Genomic DNA, 18278 nt, shown 5'->3' with positions numbered 1-18278 from the left:
CATTGCTGCTGACCGAGCAATGTTTTGGAAAAAAACTTGCGTTACCTTTTTATGGCAGATGATGTTGAAGGGGAACCTTTTCAAAAATAAAATTTTTACCACTAATTCTTACATTTTCTGAGCCAAACTGAACAGAGTGGATATAAGCTTTGATCATGACACTCTAAAGAACAAGAGAAAAATACCAGTCTACACATGTATTAAGGGTTGTGTGACAATTTGTCACAGATAAATTATAGTTTTGCAAAGAACCAAATACATTGTTCATAACCTGGAAGATGCTTGGAGGTTTTTAGAGGAAAATTTATCACCTTATCAAGTAGCAGCCAATACAGAAGAGGAACCTATCAAATGAAGCAAGATAGAACTCCATTATGTCAGACATCTAAAATCTCTGCTCTATCTGACATAGTGAAGAATATGATTGCGCTTTTCTGATTGACCTTTTTCTCACTGAAGTTGTAAGACGCTTTTAAGTATAAAAGGAATATTTGATGAAATTCATGGAAAGCAGCCAACCTATTATTTAATATTCCACATGACTGGATAATATTATTGATGGATAATATGCAATTTGTTGGAATATATCAACGAAACTCGTGCATATTTTTCCACTTATATATACAATTCACTGACAATTTTTCTTTTTCTTATTATTTTTCTATTAGATAGAAGAACAAATAGAAATTAAGAGACATAACGAGGTATATATTTTTCTGTAGAGTTGTATTTCTGTATTCTAGATTTTGAAAATTGATCACTGATGTAATTATGTAAAACTGATATACAAATATGTTGGGAGATGACTGTGAAACAAGAGGGCATGCTGATGGATTCAGAATAGCGTCTTCAAAACAGAAATATGATAAATAATGTCTCCAAAACATAACCATGGAATATGTTAGAGGTATCTGAAATCAATAATAAAGAAAAACTCATCAATCATAATTTTTTGTAAGAAGAAAGCATTTATAGCATAATCCCCTTAGATGCTGTAGAGAATTTTGGACATAAAAAGTCTTAGGGAAATCTTTGTCTTTCAAATCAATACAAAACTAGTTTCCTTGTCTCTGTTTTGGGGCTGCAAGATCATGTTAGCGCTAATGTTCATTGAACATTTGTTTGAAATCTGCTTATGCTATTGTTTTCTGCAACTTACGCTATTGTTCTCTGCTCATTAGCTCTTTCATTGTTTTTATTTAAATATAATCAGAAAGAAGTTACTTTAGTACACTCACAAAATTCTAACTTGTCTTTGCCATTTCTACTCTGTAGAAATTTCCCTAGATCATAAATTTACAACCTCATTAATCTATTTGGTTTTCAAGGTGTGGGAGCATCTCTAAGCCACTTCTCATGGCACATTTTTTTCCCTTATTTGCAGTAGCAGATTTTATGACTATTGTGTCACATGCTATGCTGGAGTGACATGCAGCTTTATAAGGGTGTCCAGTCCCTACCAGCTTGCAAAGCCTGATGAATATTTTCATACTGACTTGGTAACTGAGTCACAACCTTTGTGAATTGCCTGAGAGCACAAAACAATTCAAAGGAGTCATTCAGAGAACTCATCTTCCCAGACTCCTGTGCTCTGTTTACTAGTTAACATGGGTCTTTTTGCAATCACAGTAAAATGCTGATTTCGAAAAGTGGGGAAGGATCATTCTGTACATGCTGTGTTCTCGTAGTCTTACTTGAACGCATGCTATTGGCCAGTAGCAGAGGCAAGATAACTAACTGAACTAACTGGGTCTCTGGTTTGACCTGGTATGTCAATTTTTATATTTAGGCAAGAGATCTTATGTTCCTCCTCAGGTAGCTAGAGGTAAAATATTATTTGATTAATATGATTAATATGCATTCATCAGCTATATGGAGGTTCTGCTCTTCACCCAATTCTGAAGAGGGCTGGCAAGATCTTATTGAGCTGTATGAACAACCACCTCAGACATCCCTAACAAACGTCTTTGTGAAAACTAGGATAGGAGAGTAAGGGAGGGTGGGGGAGGAGGGAGTAACGCTTTTTGAAACTTCCAAGAGCAAGTTACGAGAGCTCTCTCAGTTTCAGTCTTGCATGTCTTCTGTCATACTCTGGAGTTACACAAGTGTAATTTAGATTAGACTGGAAATGTGGAAACAATTCAGCCAGTGATGCATAAGGAACAGAAACCAATTGTCCCTTTTCTGATCTTCTTCTGTCAAGCTAGAGAGACCAAAGAGCAAATCATCCCTACTTCCATTATTAAAATATGATTCCTAATATTCAAAGCGAAGTAATCCATGGAATAAGAAGGCACTGTTAAGACATAGGTACTTTATGGGGTGGCACAATGCCTTATGTAAGCCTAATGGAAATGCAACATGACAAAGGTTTTGTTGAAAACCAGGGAAGTTTTAATGCGGACTTTTTTTCAGCTGTTCTTTCCACACAGTGCCTGTTGCAACTGTGTGCTACAATAACACAAAATTGCTGTCGTTAGTAGTATAGATCTATTTTACATGCAGAAGTGGACTCAGCAGGATAGATCATTATTAAATTGTAGAAAACATTAAAATAAACTCTGGGAATTGAGGTGGCTAATCTGGATAAAGAGTTTTTAAACCATGAGGCAAGGTTAAAAATAATGTAACATTAGAGAGTAGAGTACCTAGACTAGACTTGGGAGAAGAAAGTTAATTCTGTCCTTTAGTTGATTAAAAAAAGAATAATAAAACAGTCAGTTGCTGAGCCTGTTATCAAAATGTTGTCACAACCATTCAAGCTGCTTTTCCCCTCTGTTTCTTCACGCTGCCTGAGGCCCAAACAAAAAACTTGTGATATCCCAGTCCAGTTTCACTTCTTGCAGAAAAGAAAAGTAGGTGAGAGAACATCCCATTTTCATATTATCTGGCTGCAAATCTTTAGGATAAGAAGGCATATATTTGCTGTGCTGTCAAACTGATACTATTGTACACACCCCAGTTCATGCTTACTGCCAGTGTTGCTGGTGGACCTGGCATCCTGACCTATTGACCATCTGCCTGTACCCCAACGTAACGTAACTCATATGGAAGAGTCAAGATGTCTGAGGTTCTTACTCTGAGCTCCCAACAACATCTATTCCCAGACAGCCAGCATTCATGCACAGCTTGACCTCACACAGCCTTATAGGCTGCCTACGGCAACAGTAAGAGGTTTTATGCCATGTCATGAGAACACTCTGGTTCCTGCTTAGCAACTGACCGCTCACATGCAAAGTGGTCATAGCCACTAGAGCCATGATGGTTTCTTACTAGACTTGGTAAATCCCACGTGTAGGCAAAGAAATTATACTGGTGTCATCATCTGAGTAAATAAACATGGAATTCCACTGAACTGAGAAATAGGCTCTGTATTTTTATTGGAATAAAGGATGATGGATAATCAAAGCAGAGGCATCTAAGAGTCAGAGATATGTCAAAGCAGAAGCCTCTAATACAAGAGAATAGCACACTATGCTCAAGTTCATAGTAGTTCATTCTTTGTGAAGGATGCACACTACTATTCTCGGGGTTAAAACATGCTTTACCAACTCAAACTTACAGGCACTTTCTCTCCTTCGATGCCACTGCCAATTTTTATTTTATGATTACCCAAAAAATGTGATTAGACCCTAGTCAGAAGGAGGGTAGGGAGCAAAGAGAGGGACCAAAGACTGGTCATATTAGGAAATGCGTGGAGCAAGTTTGTTGAGTGAACATTTGTTTCACACCAGTCTTGCTGATGCTGACAAGGAACAGTAACATAGCCTCTCTCCCAGGGCAGTCAGTGCCTGTTCCCCTCGCTGCAGCCCGACAGTTGGCTCCCAGGATGGCACCAAGGGCAGGTATTACACATTCTGTCAGGCTACAAATATTGCTTTCTCAGATAATGAGAAAAAAACTGGTGAGGGATCTTGACAGATATTTCTCACCTTCTCCCTCCTTCAACTAGAGAAGCAAGGTTCATTTTTCCTTAATGCATTGCATAGTGGGTTTTGAAACCTGCAGGTGGAAGGCACAGTGCTGTTATTATTACTTACTGTTATAAAAGACAACACAGGGATTGCCATCAGTGAATCTGTCTCTCAGAGTTAGGTTTGAAATTTGCAGTCCTCAGCTATCTGGGTAGGTCTAAGAAATAACTTCTGTTCTTTGTAATATACGAAGCAATAAATAGCTACTGTGAATGATTAATAGCCAAAGTGAAGCTCAGGCATTTCATCGATCTCAAGAGCCATTTATTGCACATATATGAAAGCAATAGAGATTATTGCTATTATACAACAAACCATAAAATCAGAAAGGAGAAAAACGCATCTTTTTCTTCTTGCGGATGCTGAGAAAGTGTTCTGCACTTTCCTTCTGTGCTGGATTTTCCATTGGAAACACAAGCTGGAGGCACAAGTGGGATCAATAACACCACAGAAACAGCTTTAAATACTGATTAAATGATCAAGGACAGATACTGTTTGAGGCTAAACTCAAAAATTGTTCACAGAAGCAGCTGGTGCAGAACAGAAGTGACTGGACTGGACAATGAGGGTTTTGTGTGCAGATACGTTTGAATTTTTCTGGCTGAAATTCTGTGCTTGTTATATAACCTCTCTTGATGAACTGAGCCTCAGTGCCAGGCTGTCGGCTGCAGCTGAGGTATGCCTGGCATGGCCGAGGGGAACTGGCACACCAGACTGCTGCTAGGCTTTGCTTTTTTCTGCCCCAAGACTAGGGCAGAATAAGCCATATGAATACTTCACGGGCTGGATGTTCCTGTGTTGGTTCTGTTTCACCTGAAGGCTCTCCTTCATACCAAACAACATGTCTAGTAGTTTGGCTTTACACTGGTCAGAGTGTGGTCAGTCCCAAGGAGGTTCTGGCTTCAGGAGGACATTTCTGGAGGCCAAGTCCTCTGGTCATGCCCAGATAGCCTTTTGCACAAGGTAGGAATAAAAAGCCATTCCACTGGTCCTGTGCTACCCTGAAAATGGCTTACGTCTGGGGAAACCACAAAGCGTCAGGTGGATTAGGACAACTGGAGGATGTTACACTGAATACGTAAGTGAATTTACTCTTGTATTTTTAGGTCTCAAGCGGAAGAGGCCTTATGGGGGTATTCAGAGAGAAGTCATAATAGGAAGAGTTTCCCCTTTATTCCATGCAGCAGTAAGGAATGGCCAGGAATGGGGAAGTCTAACTAGGCAAGGTTGCATGCAGGTGCGCTTTTTTTTTTGTTTTAACCATCTTTCCTGGCTATGCTCCTACAAATAATAGTGCTTTATTTCATGAAGCTGAATTGAAATAATTTACCTATCCTTGCGAGGCAGATTAAAATTGGGATATGTTGCCTCTGAGACACAAGTAGCTGACTCTTTCCTGCCTCTTCAAAGGGGTGTCCATGGTGACACCAAAGCAGAGACCAAAACTTTCACGGAATCAGCGGAATCCTACGCAATACTAGATGGAGGCATTGGCACTACCTTGTACTCTTTCTGCTTCTCCCTGTGTGCTGTGAGAGTTTCCTTATGGGATGTTCATGTATGTAAGTGCTTGCTACACACAGTCTTCCCTCCTTTTTTTCCTTAATATAAATCAACTGTCTTTACTAAGAATGAAAATTTAATAATGTTATAGATCCAGATGAATCAATATCTCTAACAGGTTGGAAGAGAGATTTGCCCAGTTGATTCATTTGGATTATCAAATTCTGGAGACATATACTGCAGTTCATGGATTTTATGATGCCCAAGATGGCTTTGGCTTCATCCAGGAGGTAACTGACGATGTCTAATTAATGACAAATGTTTCAAACACATACTCGCTGTAGCTACTATAGACTTTGAGCTGAACTCAGCAATTTATATTTCTTCCTGGCTCATTAAACACTATTTTGAATTCCACCAACACACAGCTAACAATCATGTCTTTAGGAGTCTTGCAAATCAGCCACCTCTGCCCCTGAGTTAGTTATAAAAAAGACAGAGAAGCCTAAAAATCTACAGTCCTGTAAACCAGACTGCAGCTCGATTTTTCAGGCCCTGTATCATGTGAAGGCTGAAGGGCTATTTTATCCCTTCTGCTGATGAGTTCTCTTGGTAAGAAGAGCTCTTTTGCTAAGAGTTTCTCTCATCCTGCTGATCTGCATGTGCAATGTACAAGATAGAGCCTCAACAATGTTTTCTGCTTGTATTTATAAATGTTATGGCTGGATTCTGGGTATTGACTGCTTCTCCTCAGAGGAACATTTCCTGGTATAAGGGAGACCCCAGTGGCACAATACATAGATATTACTAATGCATCCATCAGCAAATTATCTAGACAGTAATTACAAAATTGAGACTTGAGTATTGCAAATAATTGATTTTTTCAGTGCAGTAGCTGAACTGAGAAGCTGGAAAAGAGTCTTAATTTAGGGTGACTGGAAATAGAAGTGTTGGGTTGTTTTCTCAGAATGCAAAAAGGGCACTCACCTGTGTGTGGCACCAGGGCTGAAACTCAAAGCCTGCCGGTGTAAATGACTACTTCCGTCTGCCAGGAGTGCACTCACAGCACTTTCAAGCTATCATAGCAGAGGTCAACCTTCGCAAGTGCCCTTTTCCTCTGTAGTTGCAAGTACCATGTGAAGAATAAAAGTCTCTCTGGAACTATTTTGGAAATTCAATCTGCATTTTTAATAGCTTCACTATGGCTCCTGCTGTGTTTTTCAACAAACATTTTCTGATACCCTGTATGAGATTTGTGTCAGTTTGCATGTGAAAAACCTCTGCTCTTCACCTCTTGTGAGGTCAATGACTTTATTGGATGATCTGTACCTTTGAAAGTTCTTTCAACTATCTTTGTTACTGATTGAAGGGCTCGGCAGAAAGCCTGAGTTCAGTATTATGATCTGAAATTGATTGTGATCAGACTCACTCTAATCAGCTCTGGCATAAAGTAACATAACATATGGCCCCCTGCCAAGAACAGTCTGATCTCAGCTCCTGAGATCTTCACAGTGGAGCACAGCAGCCCTTGGGCTTCCACGGAGAGCAGTTCTTTACCTAGGGTAAGAATGGAAAACAGGTTGCTGGACTAGCAATGTTTTTATTTTGGAGGGTGTGTAAGGAATATGGAGAACAGCACCTGTTATGCTTCCAGGAGATTTGGGTTGTTTTGTCTTGCACAGGTGGAATTTCTGAATGCCTTTCCAATTCGTGTCAGGAAGAAAGAACTGCAGTGACCCAAGCGTGAAACACAGTAGCTAAATCCTCATTGGAGACAAATAGTCACAGTAAATCAAAAAGATGCAATTGTAAATATTGTATATTATCTCTGTTGCTAGTTGATCATGTCATCTATGTTCTAGGTTGTCTTTATGTTTTATTGAGAAAGATTCCCAGGATAACCATGGTCATGTCTCTGGGGGAAAAAATAGAACAATGAAGACACTCGTAGATTTTGTGTCAGCTGTTGGGGACATCAGGTGATTGTTTTGGAGACATTAGGTCTTCAGGATGGACTTTTCCTGCTGATTTATTAACTTCAAGAAGGATTTAAACAATGCAGTTTGATTCACTGCCCCACGGATAGGAGGATACTTTGTCTTGCCAGTAGTTTCCTTTATGTACAGGTCATAATGATCTCCTAAATCTCTGCAGAGGAAAGCTTAAGGAAATAGCCAAATGTCAGAAATATAAGCAATCCCAGGCTTAGAATTCCACCTGCACAGAGTTAATTTTTATGTTTCTTTAATATGATTATAAGAGTTTGTTAATTATTATGAGGTGTTTCTCTGAAGGAAAGCTAGTACTACCCTGCAGCTTATTTTCCAGTGTGAAATTGCCATAGGCATCATATTAGACTTCATTACACACATTATCTTTTAAAATGATCTTTTGCACAACTTTTTCTGGTGGTTTCAAATGAACACCACTAAAATGAATTAAAAGAGCAAGGGGACCAATAGGTACTATAAAGACAACATTGTGTTATGCAGTCATTGTTACAATGTCAAAACTAAAGCAGTGCAGAATCAACTGGAGGATGCTTTGCAATTATAGCGTAAATTTGGCTCAACAAGTTTACGGCTTAAATTTGCAGTTGATATGAGCCTCCTGAGTAATGTTGGAAGGGATTTATTTTCATGGTGCCTCACTTTACTGTGTGAAACAAGCAAAGCGGTCTCCACCTTGCAATACAAGCCTATTGTGGGAATATCTGGGATATACAAAGACAATGAGATAAAGTCATATAACGCTCCAGAGTGATAGCAACAGAAAGAAGCCTGTTATCAATCTCTCTGTATGTATGTATGTGTGAATACACGCACACACACACACACATATGTATTCCTGGATAGATACAGCCTATGACAAACCCAATAATCTAATTGAATTAATGAGACTAAGAAATTACCAAATACCAGACCTAGCATTGGACTGATTTTGGACTTGTTATCTCCTCTAGTCCTAATTTTCCAGTGGTGAAAAGAAAGCCATGTGTTTGCATATTGGGTCATTACTAGGTTATTTTACCATTTGTATATAAATGAAAACAATTCCAGCCTTTGATCTTGTATCTCAATGAGTTCTCTTCAAATGAAATTATGCCATGACAGTTTTGCTGTTGACTTCAATTGAGGCCAAATTATATTTTTACTTCCACTGTCTTTCCCTGCATTTCAGCTGGTACAGGAAGGTAATATCCAACTGCAACAGTGTAGGGTATTTAAAGAATGACAAAGAAAACGGAGATGTCTAAATGCAAAGCACATTACCTGAAAGTAGCTCCTGATGGGAGCTACATATGCCTGGAGTGCCACCTAGTAGAGTTCATGTAGAAAGAATTCAGGAATTATTGGAGATGCAGTTGCAGTTCAGATGAAAATGTTGTTAGATGATTGAAAGATGTCCTGAGGAGAACAGTGAAGAATCCTTTGATAGTCTTTCATAAGAGGACAAGTGAAACTACTATTCAAAGAAGATGCAATGAAATCAAAGTCTTTAGACAGTGGACATGGGAGAACACTATGAAGCTGAAAAAAAGGTACAAGACTCCATAAAGAAATACACCAAGGGGGTAGATAGAAGAGGACTCTATTGAAAAGCTCAGATGTCCTAAGCACCTGAGGAAATCAGGAACTTAAGGTTTATCAGTATTCTAAAGATAACAAAAATGTTGTGTGGTAGAAAAGCAATCATGACTAGAACATAGGTTTAAGAAAATGCACTATTTGGAAAAGAAGAAAAACAAAGTCAAAGGCAACAGAACAGATGTACATGTAATATGGTAATCTGTAAAGAAACAAGGATGGAGATTAAAAGATAAAAGACAATGTTGGGGCAAAAGTGAATGAGTATAAATAGAGGCTGGAAATCAGAAGATTCCTAACATGTAGGAACAGGTGGAGTTTGATATTTCTATGAAAAGAATGATGTGACAGGTGCCTATAATGACCAAAGACTGTGCTTGATGGTTCGGAAGTTTATATTTCTACCATTCAACCCCATGAAAAGGGAATGCCTGGACATGGTTCTCCCCATACAGTAAGCAGTCTGTGCGTATAATTTTCTGATACTCTTCAAAAATGCAAAGCTAATGCATCCCCATTGCCTTTGTGAGATTCTGAAGTACTTGGAATACAAACTAACCTGCCAATTCAGGCAAGCAGATTTATGCTCATATACAATTCGTAGCAGCAATGGGGCTGGTTCAAAAATTGCAGTGTCTTTACCTTTGAAATATTTCAGGTTTTTCAGTAGCAGCAACACACAATACGATTTTTATTACAATGCTTTCTTATGGCTACCACAAAGGCAGCAGCAGTTGGCAACTGGCAGAAAGCTTTTCTCTGTCTTGAAATATATATAACTGCTAAAGGAAGAACTGTAGTATCATAGACTGTAAAAGTATTAAAGCCCATGACATTAAAGCGATTTCTGATTAACAAAACCCAAACAGTTGAAAAGGATATGTTATACACACACAAAACCCAATTCTTTATACTGCAGTCCTTTAGTTCCCTCAGTTTCACCCAAACTAAATTAAAATGAGAACCTTCAGGCAAACTGCCATTAAACGAAAACTCTTAAAAGAAGAATGTACAATCTAATTATAGTGTAACAAATGTGTACCTTTCATCTACAAGGCTCATACTCCAAAATTTTAATAGTCAATTATGATTATATAATCTATTAAAAAGAATAACCAAAGTGCTATAATAAAAAGGAAAAACCTACAAAAAGAACATGAAAGACATCTCCAGTGCCACAAAGTGGTGTAACACTAGTACCCTATACAATTCCCTTCTCCTGTAGCTTGTATGTAGATTATGTTGCAGAGACTGAGGTGCTGGCAGTCACTCCCTGAATTCCCATGAATGTATTCTCTGTGGACAGCACCCACTGAATTCTGTTTTGACCATAACCCATTTCAAAAATCTCTTCAGAGCCTACTAATTCCTTCCTTCCTTCCTTCCTTCCTTCCTTCCTTCCTTCCTTCCTTCCTTCCTTCCTTCCTTCCTTCCTTCCTTCCTTCCTTCCTTCCTTCCTTCCTTCCTTCCTTCCTTCTTTCTTTCTCTTTCTTTCTTTCTTTCCTTCTTTCTATCTCTTTCTTTCTTTCTTTCTTTCTTTCTTTCTTTCTTTCTTTCTTTCTTTCTTTCTTTCTTTCTTTCTTTCTTTCTTTCTTTCTTCCTTTCTTTCTTTCTTTCTTTCTTTCTTTCTTCCTTTCTTCCTTTCTTCCTTCCTTTCTTCCTTTCTTCCTTCCTTTCTTCCTTTCTTCCTTTCTTTCTTTCTTTCTTTCTTTCTCTTTCTTTCTCTTCTTTCTTTCTTTCTTTCTTTCTTTCTTTCTTTCTTTCTTTCTTTCTTTCTTTCTTTCTTTCTTTCTTTCTTTCTTTCTTTCTTTCTTTCTTTCTTTCTTTCTTTCTTTCTTTCTTTCTTTCCTCTTTCACTCTTGTTCCAATCTTCTCTTTCAAAATTTTAAATTACATAATGACACAATTAGGAAAAGTACTGTAAAGTACTACAGCACAATTGAACTCATGGAATAATTTCTGTCCTGCATATGAGCAGCTAGACCAGGGCCTTTCAACCTGAGCAGATGAACTAGGGGAGATATGACAACTCTATAGCATCATAAATGATAGAAAGACGATAAACAGGGAATCTATCCACCACCTTTTCAAACACAAGAAATTAGGTGCCTCAGATGAAACAAAGAATTTACTTTTTGCAATCTGTGGGTCAGCTGAGGAGTTTTGTCATAGGACATCATGGACAGTAAAACTATTTAGACTCAAAGAGTGAATGGACAAATTCATTAAAGAAAAACATTCCAGTGTTTCTCAAACCAACAGACACTACCACTGCCATAGGGAATATCTGAACTGTGACTCTTTGGAGGCTGTGAGACTGTACTGGAAGAGCACAATATATGTAACAACCTTGTTCCTACACTATTCTTTAGACATCTGCTATCAACTGCTGTCAGTGACAGAAATCGTCAGGTATTCTGCTGCAAACACCACTTATGTGAAAATTACAAACTGCCCTAAATCTACTGCATTTACTAAAAATGAGATACAGCTTAAGGAGAGCACACTAAAACCGTGAGAAGACTGAAATCAGATGTATTTGATGCAGTCCCCCTGTATTGTCTGTGATCGTGCACCAAGTCTAAGACACAAAACTCCATGTTGATTCAATGACTTTCTGGTCAAGAGGTTTCTCATGTATACTATCTACACTATACTTGCTGCCTATCTCTGTTTAATAGTTTTTCATCTCTAATCTACAATTAAGAACTCAAAATCTCTAATAATTGTGATTTCTGGTATAATTGGTACTAAAGAGATCTCAGTTCATATTCAAAATCTGTTCATATTCAAAATCTGATCACAGGGAAATGAAACCTCTCTCTGGTACTTCCATAATGAAACCTGTCTCAACTACCCTTTACCAAAAGAATTTTAGTCACAGTATGTTCCTTTAATCTATTATTTCTTTTCAGAAATACGGAGTATTACTGGTGCAAAATAATGTTTTTATTTCTGCCTTCTGACAACCCTCACCTTTGGGAACCTGATTGCTGCTCTATATATTTCTGGTTTTAATATGATATTCACTTGCATGTTCAGCCAGACTCAGAAGATAATTTCCACAGACATGTATCTATCAAAATGTCTTTCAAAAAATGCCTGCCAATACTCTATAAAGACCTCTTTAGAACTTCAACTTTCTTAAGCAATATTGTGGAAAAGAAAGAACAGAAAATATGACTGCAGAGAAACTGACAGCTTCATCTGTGGATTTCTTTCTAATGCTGAACTGTGCAGTGTTGCATGTCCTCCAACAATTCCCACAGGCCATGACTAATTGCAGATGTTAATAAGAATGAATATTCTAGTGTCAGAATTGTTAGATGACTGTATCAAACAAGTTATAATGCCTTTTCTGACAGTCGCCTTAACTGTGAGACCAATGAGGAAAACAAAACAACAGAATTACTGATGAGAGCAGAGGCTTACTACAGCAATTTTTCTGGAAAAATCTAACAAATCGCATCAGTTCCAGTGACTGTTCAGTCCTGCCCATCAAGGCACTTGTGATAAGGCTAAATCCACTACAAGTTTTCATTTACAGACGAATCCTGCATTTATTTCATTTTGTTTTCCACTTTGTACATATCCACTTCTATAAACAGTTCTTCAGTAGAGCAAAGAGCTTAACCAGAGCAATCGGGAGGCAGGTCTCAAGCATTTCCAGTCACTTGGGTACAGTCAGTCTCTTACTCTGGCCAAATCTACCCAAGCCTAGATTCCAGGTCCGAATTGTGCAGAGTACGTGTCTGAACCTGAGTCTGCCAACCTTACAGGGAAATGCACTATCACTCAGTTACTAACTAAATGAATTTCTCTTACTCAGCGAAATGTATTCATCCTTTCAAAACTAGCATTTGAATTTCCATGTAGCACCCATAGGTTTGACTTAAGCTATCACTTCACAGCAATGGTTATGAATGCTGAAGTGGTGATTGCAATGGAGTGCTTATTGTATTTATGGATGAGAGATCTTAGACATGATTTACACACCAGAGAAATTTTTCTATTTTCTTTTTCTTTACAATGCAGTTGTAAGTCCAGCCCACGAGGGTCCAGAATTTAGGGTTGTTCTTGGGTAGATCATGCTGCGTGGTGAAAACATTTGGCAAATATGCTGTTGAAATACATTTTAAGAAATTTTGTAAGTAAAATAGTGCTGCTATTGCAGTCACGTTGGGCTTTATATTCAGAAGCGCCAGGTGCTCTCTGTTTCCCATGCTTTAATATCTGTTCACAATTAAAAGCCTGAGTTACCAAATTATAAGTATATATAGATTAGAAACATTTGAAATAATGAAAAACGTTTTATTCACATCAATTTAGTTCAAAATGTTAGTAAGAAGACAGCATATATATGACAGATTCCAACCCGCCTGGGTTTGCGATTTTTCTCAGTAGCGTGCTGTAATTGTGGAACGTATCCAATCAATGTTTAATTGGGAGAAATCTTACTACAGCAGCAGGATGACTTTTATGGGTCAGTTAACCAAAGTATCTTTGTTTGCTTCACAGTGTTTGTTAATGTATATTTTAACAGAGTATTAATCTTTTCCAAAGAGTAGTACATACAAAATACAGTATCAAACTCTTGCTTTGCTTGATGTACTGTGCACAGATTAATTCACAGAATCATTGAACATGTTCATTAACACACTCCATTTTGACATGGAATTATAGGAATACAGGAAAGCAGAATGATGAAAATGGCACAATTATTTTGCAAGTACCTGTAGCTGTGAAATTTAATTACAGGAGAAAAGAGTTTCTCCTCTCCATCCACTGCGCTGGTTACAATGGAGATGTAAGATTTCGACGTGGCTGCCCGCGAGTTCGAAGCCAACCCAGGAGCCACGGGCTCAGGGGCTCGCGCCGTGCGTGTTGCTGATGCCGGCTGCCCGGCCTGCGGCCTGCTGACACAACACCGTTTGCAGTTTCCAACAGGGTTTACATGAAACAAAAAGAAGTGCCTATGCAGGCGGTACTTCTGAAGGAATCCTTGATCTTGAACTCTCAATGCCAAAGGGAGTCTTCATGGAGATATTTTCTAGGCACTCTCAGCCCTGTGGATAGCAAAAAAAAGCCAGGGCCAATGGAAAGAATGGCACCGGCGTGGTTTGTCCTTGTCACGGTTTGACCGCGTCAGGAGCAGCCACCATCACGCAAATGCTCGGTAACCTGCCTCGCTGGGCTTCACCCAGTAACTCCAGTGAGCTGGGGGGCCGACGGCGACAACGCGCGGCAGGGGGGCACGGGAAGGCACGGCGGGGGTTTAAGGTTGCCCCAGGTGCCCCTTCACGGGGGGGGGGGGGAAATCGTTCGCCGGCGGGCGCGGCGCCGACTGCCAGCACCGCGGGCGCCAGGCAACGCCGCCGCCCCGGCCTCCCGCCCAGCACTAGCTCTCCCGCCCGCCGCGCAGAGCGGGCTCCCGCGGGGCCCCGGCTGGCACTGCGGCGGGCGCGCCCCTCGGAGCCCACCGCCCCGCCGCCGCCCTCCCGCCGGGCGTTCACCGCGAGCGGGGCGCAGAGGCAGCGCGGCACACGCCGGGGGCGCCTCTGGCGGCCGCCTCGGGGCGCGGCGGGGGCGGGCGCGGGCGCCGCCGCAGGAGGGCGGGAGCCGCCGCAGTGAGGCCGCGCCGCGCGGGCGAGGCGGCGGCGGGCCGCGTTGCCATGGCAGCGTTGCACCGGCCGAGGGCTTGAGCGGGCGGCGGCTGGCCGGCGGGAGAGGCAGGGGGCGCCCCGCGGCCGGGCCCCGCCGGGCGGGGAAGGGGTTAAAGCGGGGCGGGCGCGGCGCCGTGGGGGTCGCCGCCGGGGGCAGCCCGCGGGCGGGCGCGAGGAGGATGAGCCTCGGCGGAGGCTGAGGGCCGTGCTCCGGGAGCGTAGGGAGCCTGCGGGGGTGAAGCCTCTGCTCCCTTGCCGAGCGGAATGGAGGCCGTTGGCGCCGCAGAGGACATGTTTTATGAGGAGGAGGCGGTGAACTGCTACGACTTCGAGCCTCTGCCGACGCTGCTGGAGGATGAGGTGAGTGAGGCAGGTGCGGGGACGGAGCCGCCGCCGCCCTTGGGCTCACCTGTGGTGAGGCGGCCTTCGGGGGCGGCCCGCGGGCGTCTCCTCCTGCCCGGCCGCGCCGGGCCCCGCAGGCAGCCGGACCCCGGGGGCTCGCCCGCCCCGCCGTGGCCGCCGGGCCGCGTCGACATCGCCGTTCGCTTGCCGTGTGTTCGCTGCGGGTCCCGCGCTTTCTCCCGCCCGGAGCTGCCGGGTCGGGGTTAGCCCGTCCCTGCGCGCCTGCTCCACACAACAGCAGAGCCGTGGCCTCGAGTGCGGGGCGTCTCAAAGCTCCCGCCGTGGCTGCGGGTGAGTGCTGCGGTTGGGAAGTGTGTGTCCTTGTCACACCAGGTTAAGGGACACTTCTTAACCTGGGCAGAAGTGTTTCCAGTAACCACCAGCTAGATTTTTTTGTACAGCCGTTTCTTGCTGCCCTGGGTGAAAAGGCCTTTGCCGCTGGGAAGTTTAAAAAAAAAAAGCAAAGCCCAAACTGTTAAATCGATTTGTTCAGTTGTTATGCCAAATAACCTGTAGCTAACCCTGATTTTATTGTCACATTTGTCTGGATCTGCTCTTGTGCATCTTTCTTTGTATCTTTCCACATGAAATGTGTTTCTTACCCCCAGTGAATGTCTGGGAGAAATGTTTAAGCTTTTTTTTTTTTTAAATAAAAGTTTGGTGCACCATGTGTGAGCCACTTGTTCCCCACACCAGGTCTTGCAAGCTTTCTTATTTGCTATGCTAAGAAACCAGGTTGAATCAGGATTTAAAACTGAGTTTGAAAATTATAAGTCTTTTCCAGCTTTCATAAGTCTCCCTCCCATCATCTGTAGTGTTCAGCGTAGTAGGCCCTCTCAGACTCGCCCATCCAAAATACAGAAGGAAGGTGGTAATGGGCTCCTTTTTGCACATTAGCTTAAATATTTAGAGTGTTTCTTCAGGATGGGAGAAGGCTGAGGGTCAACCCTTCCATGTGAGGAGGACCCGAGCCCATTTTTCTCACCTGCTCAGTATGTACTTTAGTTGTGGATGTCTACCAGTCCCTTCTGTTTAGTTATTCCAGGCACCTGAATATTTTCAATATTCTTGCTGAGAGAATGAGCATCACCTGTCACCTGGTGATTAGAGAAGTTAAAAAAAAAAAAAAAAAGGGCTGCTTTGAAGTGTACCTGGTGAGCTTACCCAGGCAACCCAGTGCTTTTCTTCAAATGCAATGAATTTAATGAATGGTGTTTGCCACACTTTCCATGATTCTGGAATAGATTGTTTTGAAATTTGTGTGAATGATCATGGCAAAAAGACTTAAGTGCTAGAGAGCTGTGAATGCTGATGTACCTAACTCTCAGCTGCTTAGTCATTTAGTGGAGCCTGTGCTTCTCATCACTGTGCGTAGTATAAGGAATGAGGTTGGTGTCTCATGGTACATGGTTTACAAAAGCCGGTAAGTGAAGCAAGCAGCTGCCCGAGCTGAAGAGCAGGAAATACTGAGGGCGAGAGTATATTTCAAACGCTTTCTTTTACTAGGACTTTCTTCGTCTCACACTCCTTAATATTTAATTTCAAATTTTTTTACGAAGTCATGTGAGGCAAGTTAATTGTTTTCTCTTCCTGCTTTCCCTTCCTCTGCTTAATTACATATGCTACTGAACAGTTTTATACTTTCTGAAGAAAATATAAGGGAAAAGTGAGAACTGAAGTGAATAATTTAAGCATGGTTGTCTGACCAGGTCACTTCTCGTAGTTATTAAATAGTAATTGCTTTTACCAGTGTATTTTACTGACAATGAGACAAGAGAGAAAAGGCATCAGCATTTCTGTTGTATAACACGCTCACATTTTCCTGTAATTCGAGTGAACCAACTTTCAGTGGTCCAAAGGACTGAAGTTATGGCTCGCCAGAAGCTCCTGTGTTACAGTCTTAAAACGATTTATTTTTTTAATCCCACAGTGAAAACTTCATTTCTGTATTGCTTTGGGGATGCAAACTAATCAAATGCATGTTTCAGTGTTTTCAATGCTTTGTTCTCTACAAAGGCCTTGCTTTGCCACAGTAGCAGCTTTAATAACTAAAGTCAAGGTAGCGTGGTCATTTGAGGAATACGTGGTTTCTCTGAAGTAAATCACTTCATGTCCTGGAGCAGTAGAAAGAGGAGGAAGGCTTGCTGTGTGGTGGTGGTGTTTTGCTTTGTTTTTTATCTTCACGTAGCCATCTATTGCTGATGGGAGCCACTGAACATTCATAGGCCTTTTTTTCCTTTGTGTTTTTTTTTTTCTTGTTTATTAGTTAACTTTTCCTTCCGGTGGAAGGAATATAAGTTTGTCTGACATAAGATCATCATCATCTTTTGTTTACTCCCCAATTAATCACAACACAAATATGGTTTTGTAGGTTTAAACTGTAGATATTGCTACTGATGATTAATATCTGCTGTAGAGCTCAATCTCGAAGCTTGACTCAAAAGAAATTCTATCTAGTCCTGATTGTGACTGGAGTTTGATACTGAGGCTGTCTTAAAGGCTGCAGTTTTTATTTATTTCCCATAATTTCTAAACTGACCCTTTCTTGTCCATATGCGTAGATGAAGCTCTCATAATTTTGCATCTTGATGAGTGAAACATAATTTTTTTTGCAGTTTTGGGTTTTGCCAAGTGCCATCATGTCACTTAACTGGATGATCCTAGGAGAGTTAAGAATAGAAATAATTACTGGATAATTATTTGTTCATTGCTTTGGTCATTTCTTTTTCTTTTCTTTTTTTTTTTGGTTGGCCATAGAATAAGCAGTTAGCCTTTCTTTTCCAAGTCTATCCTCATCCTACCTATCAGCTTGGTCAACTTCAAAGCCTAATGGTTTGTGGTCCAGCTCCTCATCATATGTTTGTGTTTTCAGATACAGGACCCTCTGTGCTGCCCTTTGCCCTTGGAAGAAGTTCCCCATAAAGATGTGCAAAACTTCCTCATCCACCCTCAAAATCCAATGGCAGTGTTATGCATGTGGTGCTGAGCACAGCACAGAGAAAATTAGATCTTTTATCTCATGTACCTGAACTGTAAGGGCTTTTGCTGCTCGTTGTGTTGTAGGACTTGGGGTCTGTGGTTAGTGCTAGAAGGCACTGTGGTAATGCTGCCATTAGTAAATCAATCCATCTCTTGACTGATGAAAACTA

At 41.2% G+C, this 18278-nt stretch overlaps 1 protein-coding gene across 2 annotated transcripts in view; it reads left to right on the top strand.

Moving 5' to 3' along the window:
* The first annotated feature begins 14887 nt into the window (after positions 1–14887).
* The window catches only part of KNDC1 (kinase non-catalytic C-lobe domain containing 1), a 73125-nt gene continuing 69734 nt past the window's right edge, over positions 14888–18278 (top strand). For both annotated transcript variants that reach the window (XM_075423514.1, XM_075423513.1), the window contains exon 1: positions 14888–15087. In XM_075423514.1, the coding sequence (XP_075279629.1) occupies positions 14992–15087 (96 nt within the window). In that variant the 5' untranslated portion in view covers positions 14888–14991. The remainder of the gene's footprint in view (positions 15088–18278) is intronic.

The sequence above is a fragment of the Opisthocomus hoazin genome, chromosome 6, assembly GCF_030867145.1.
Source record: "Opisthocomus hoazin isolate bOpiHoa1 chromosome 6, bOpiHoa1.hap1, whole genome shotgun sequence".
In the NCBI taxonomy this organism is placed as follows: domain Eukaryota; kingdom Metazoa; phylum Chordata; class Aves; order Opisthocomiformes; family Opisthocomidae; genus Opisthocomus; species Opisthocomus hoazin.
This window is presented reverse-complemented; position numbering and strand designations above follow the sequence as displayed.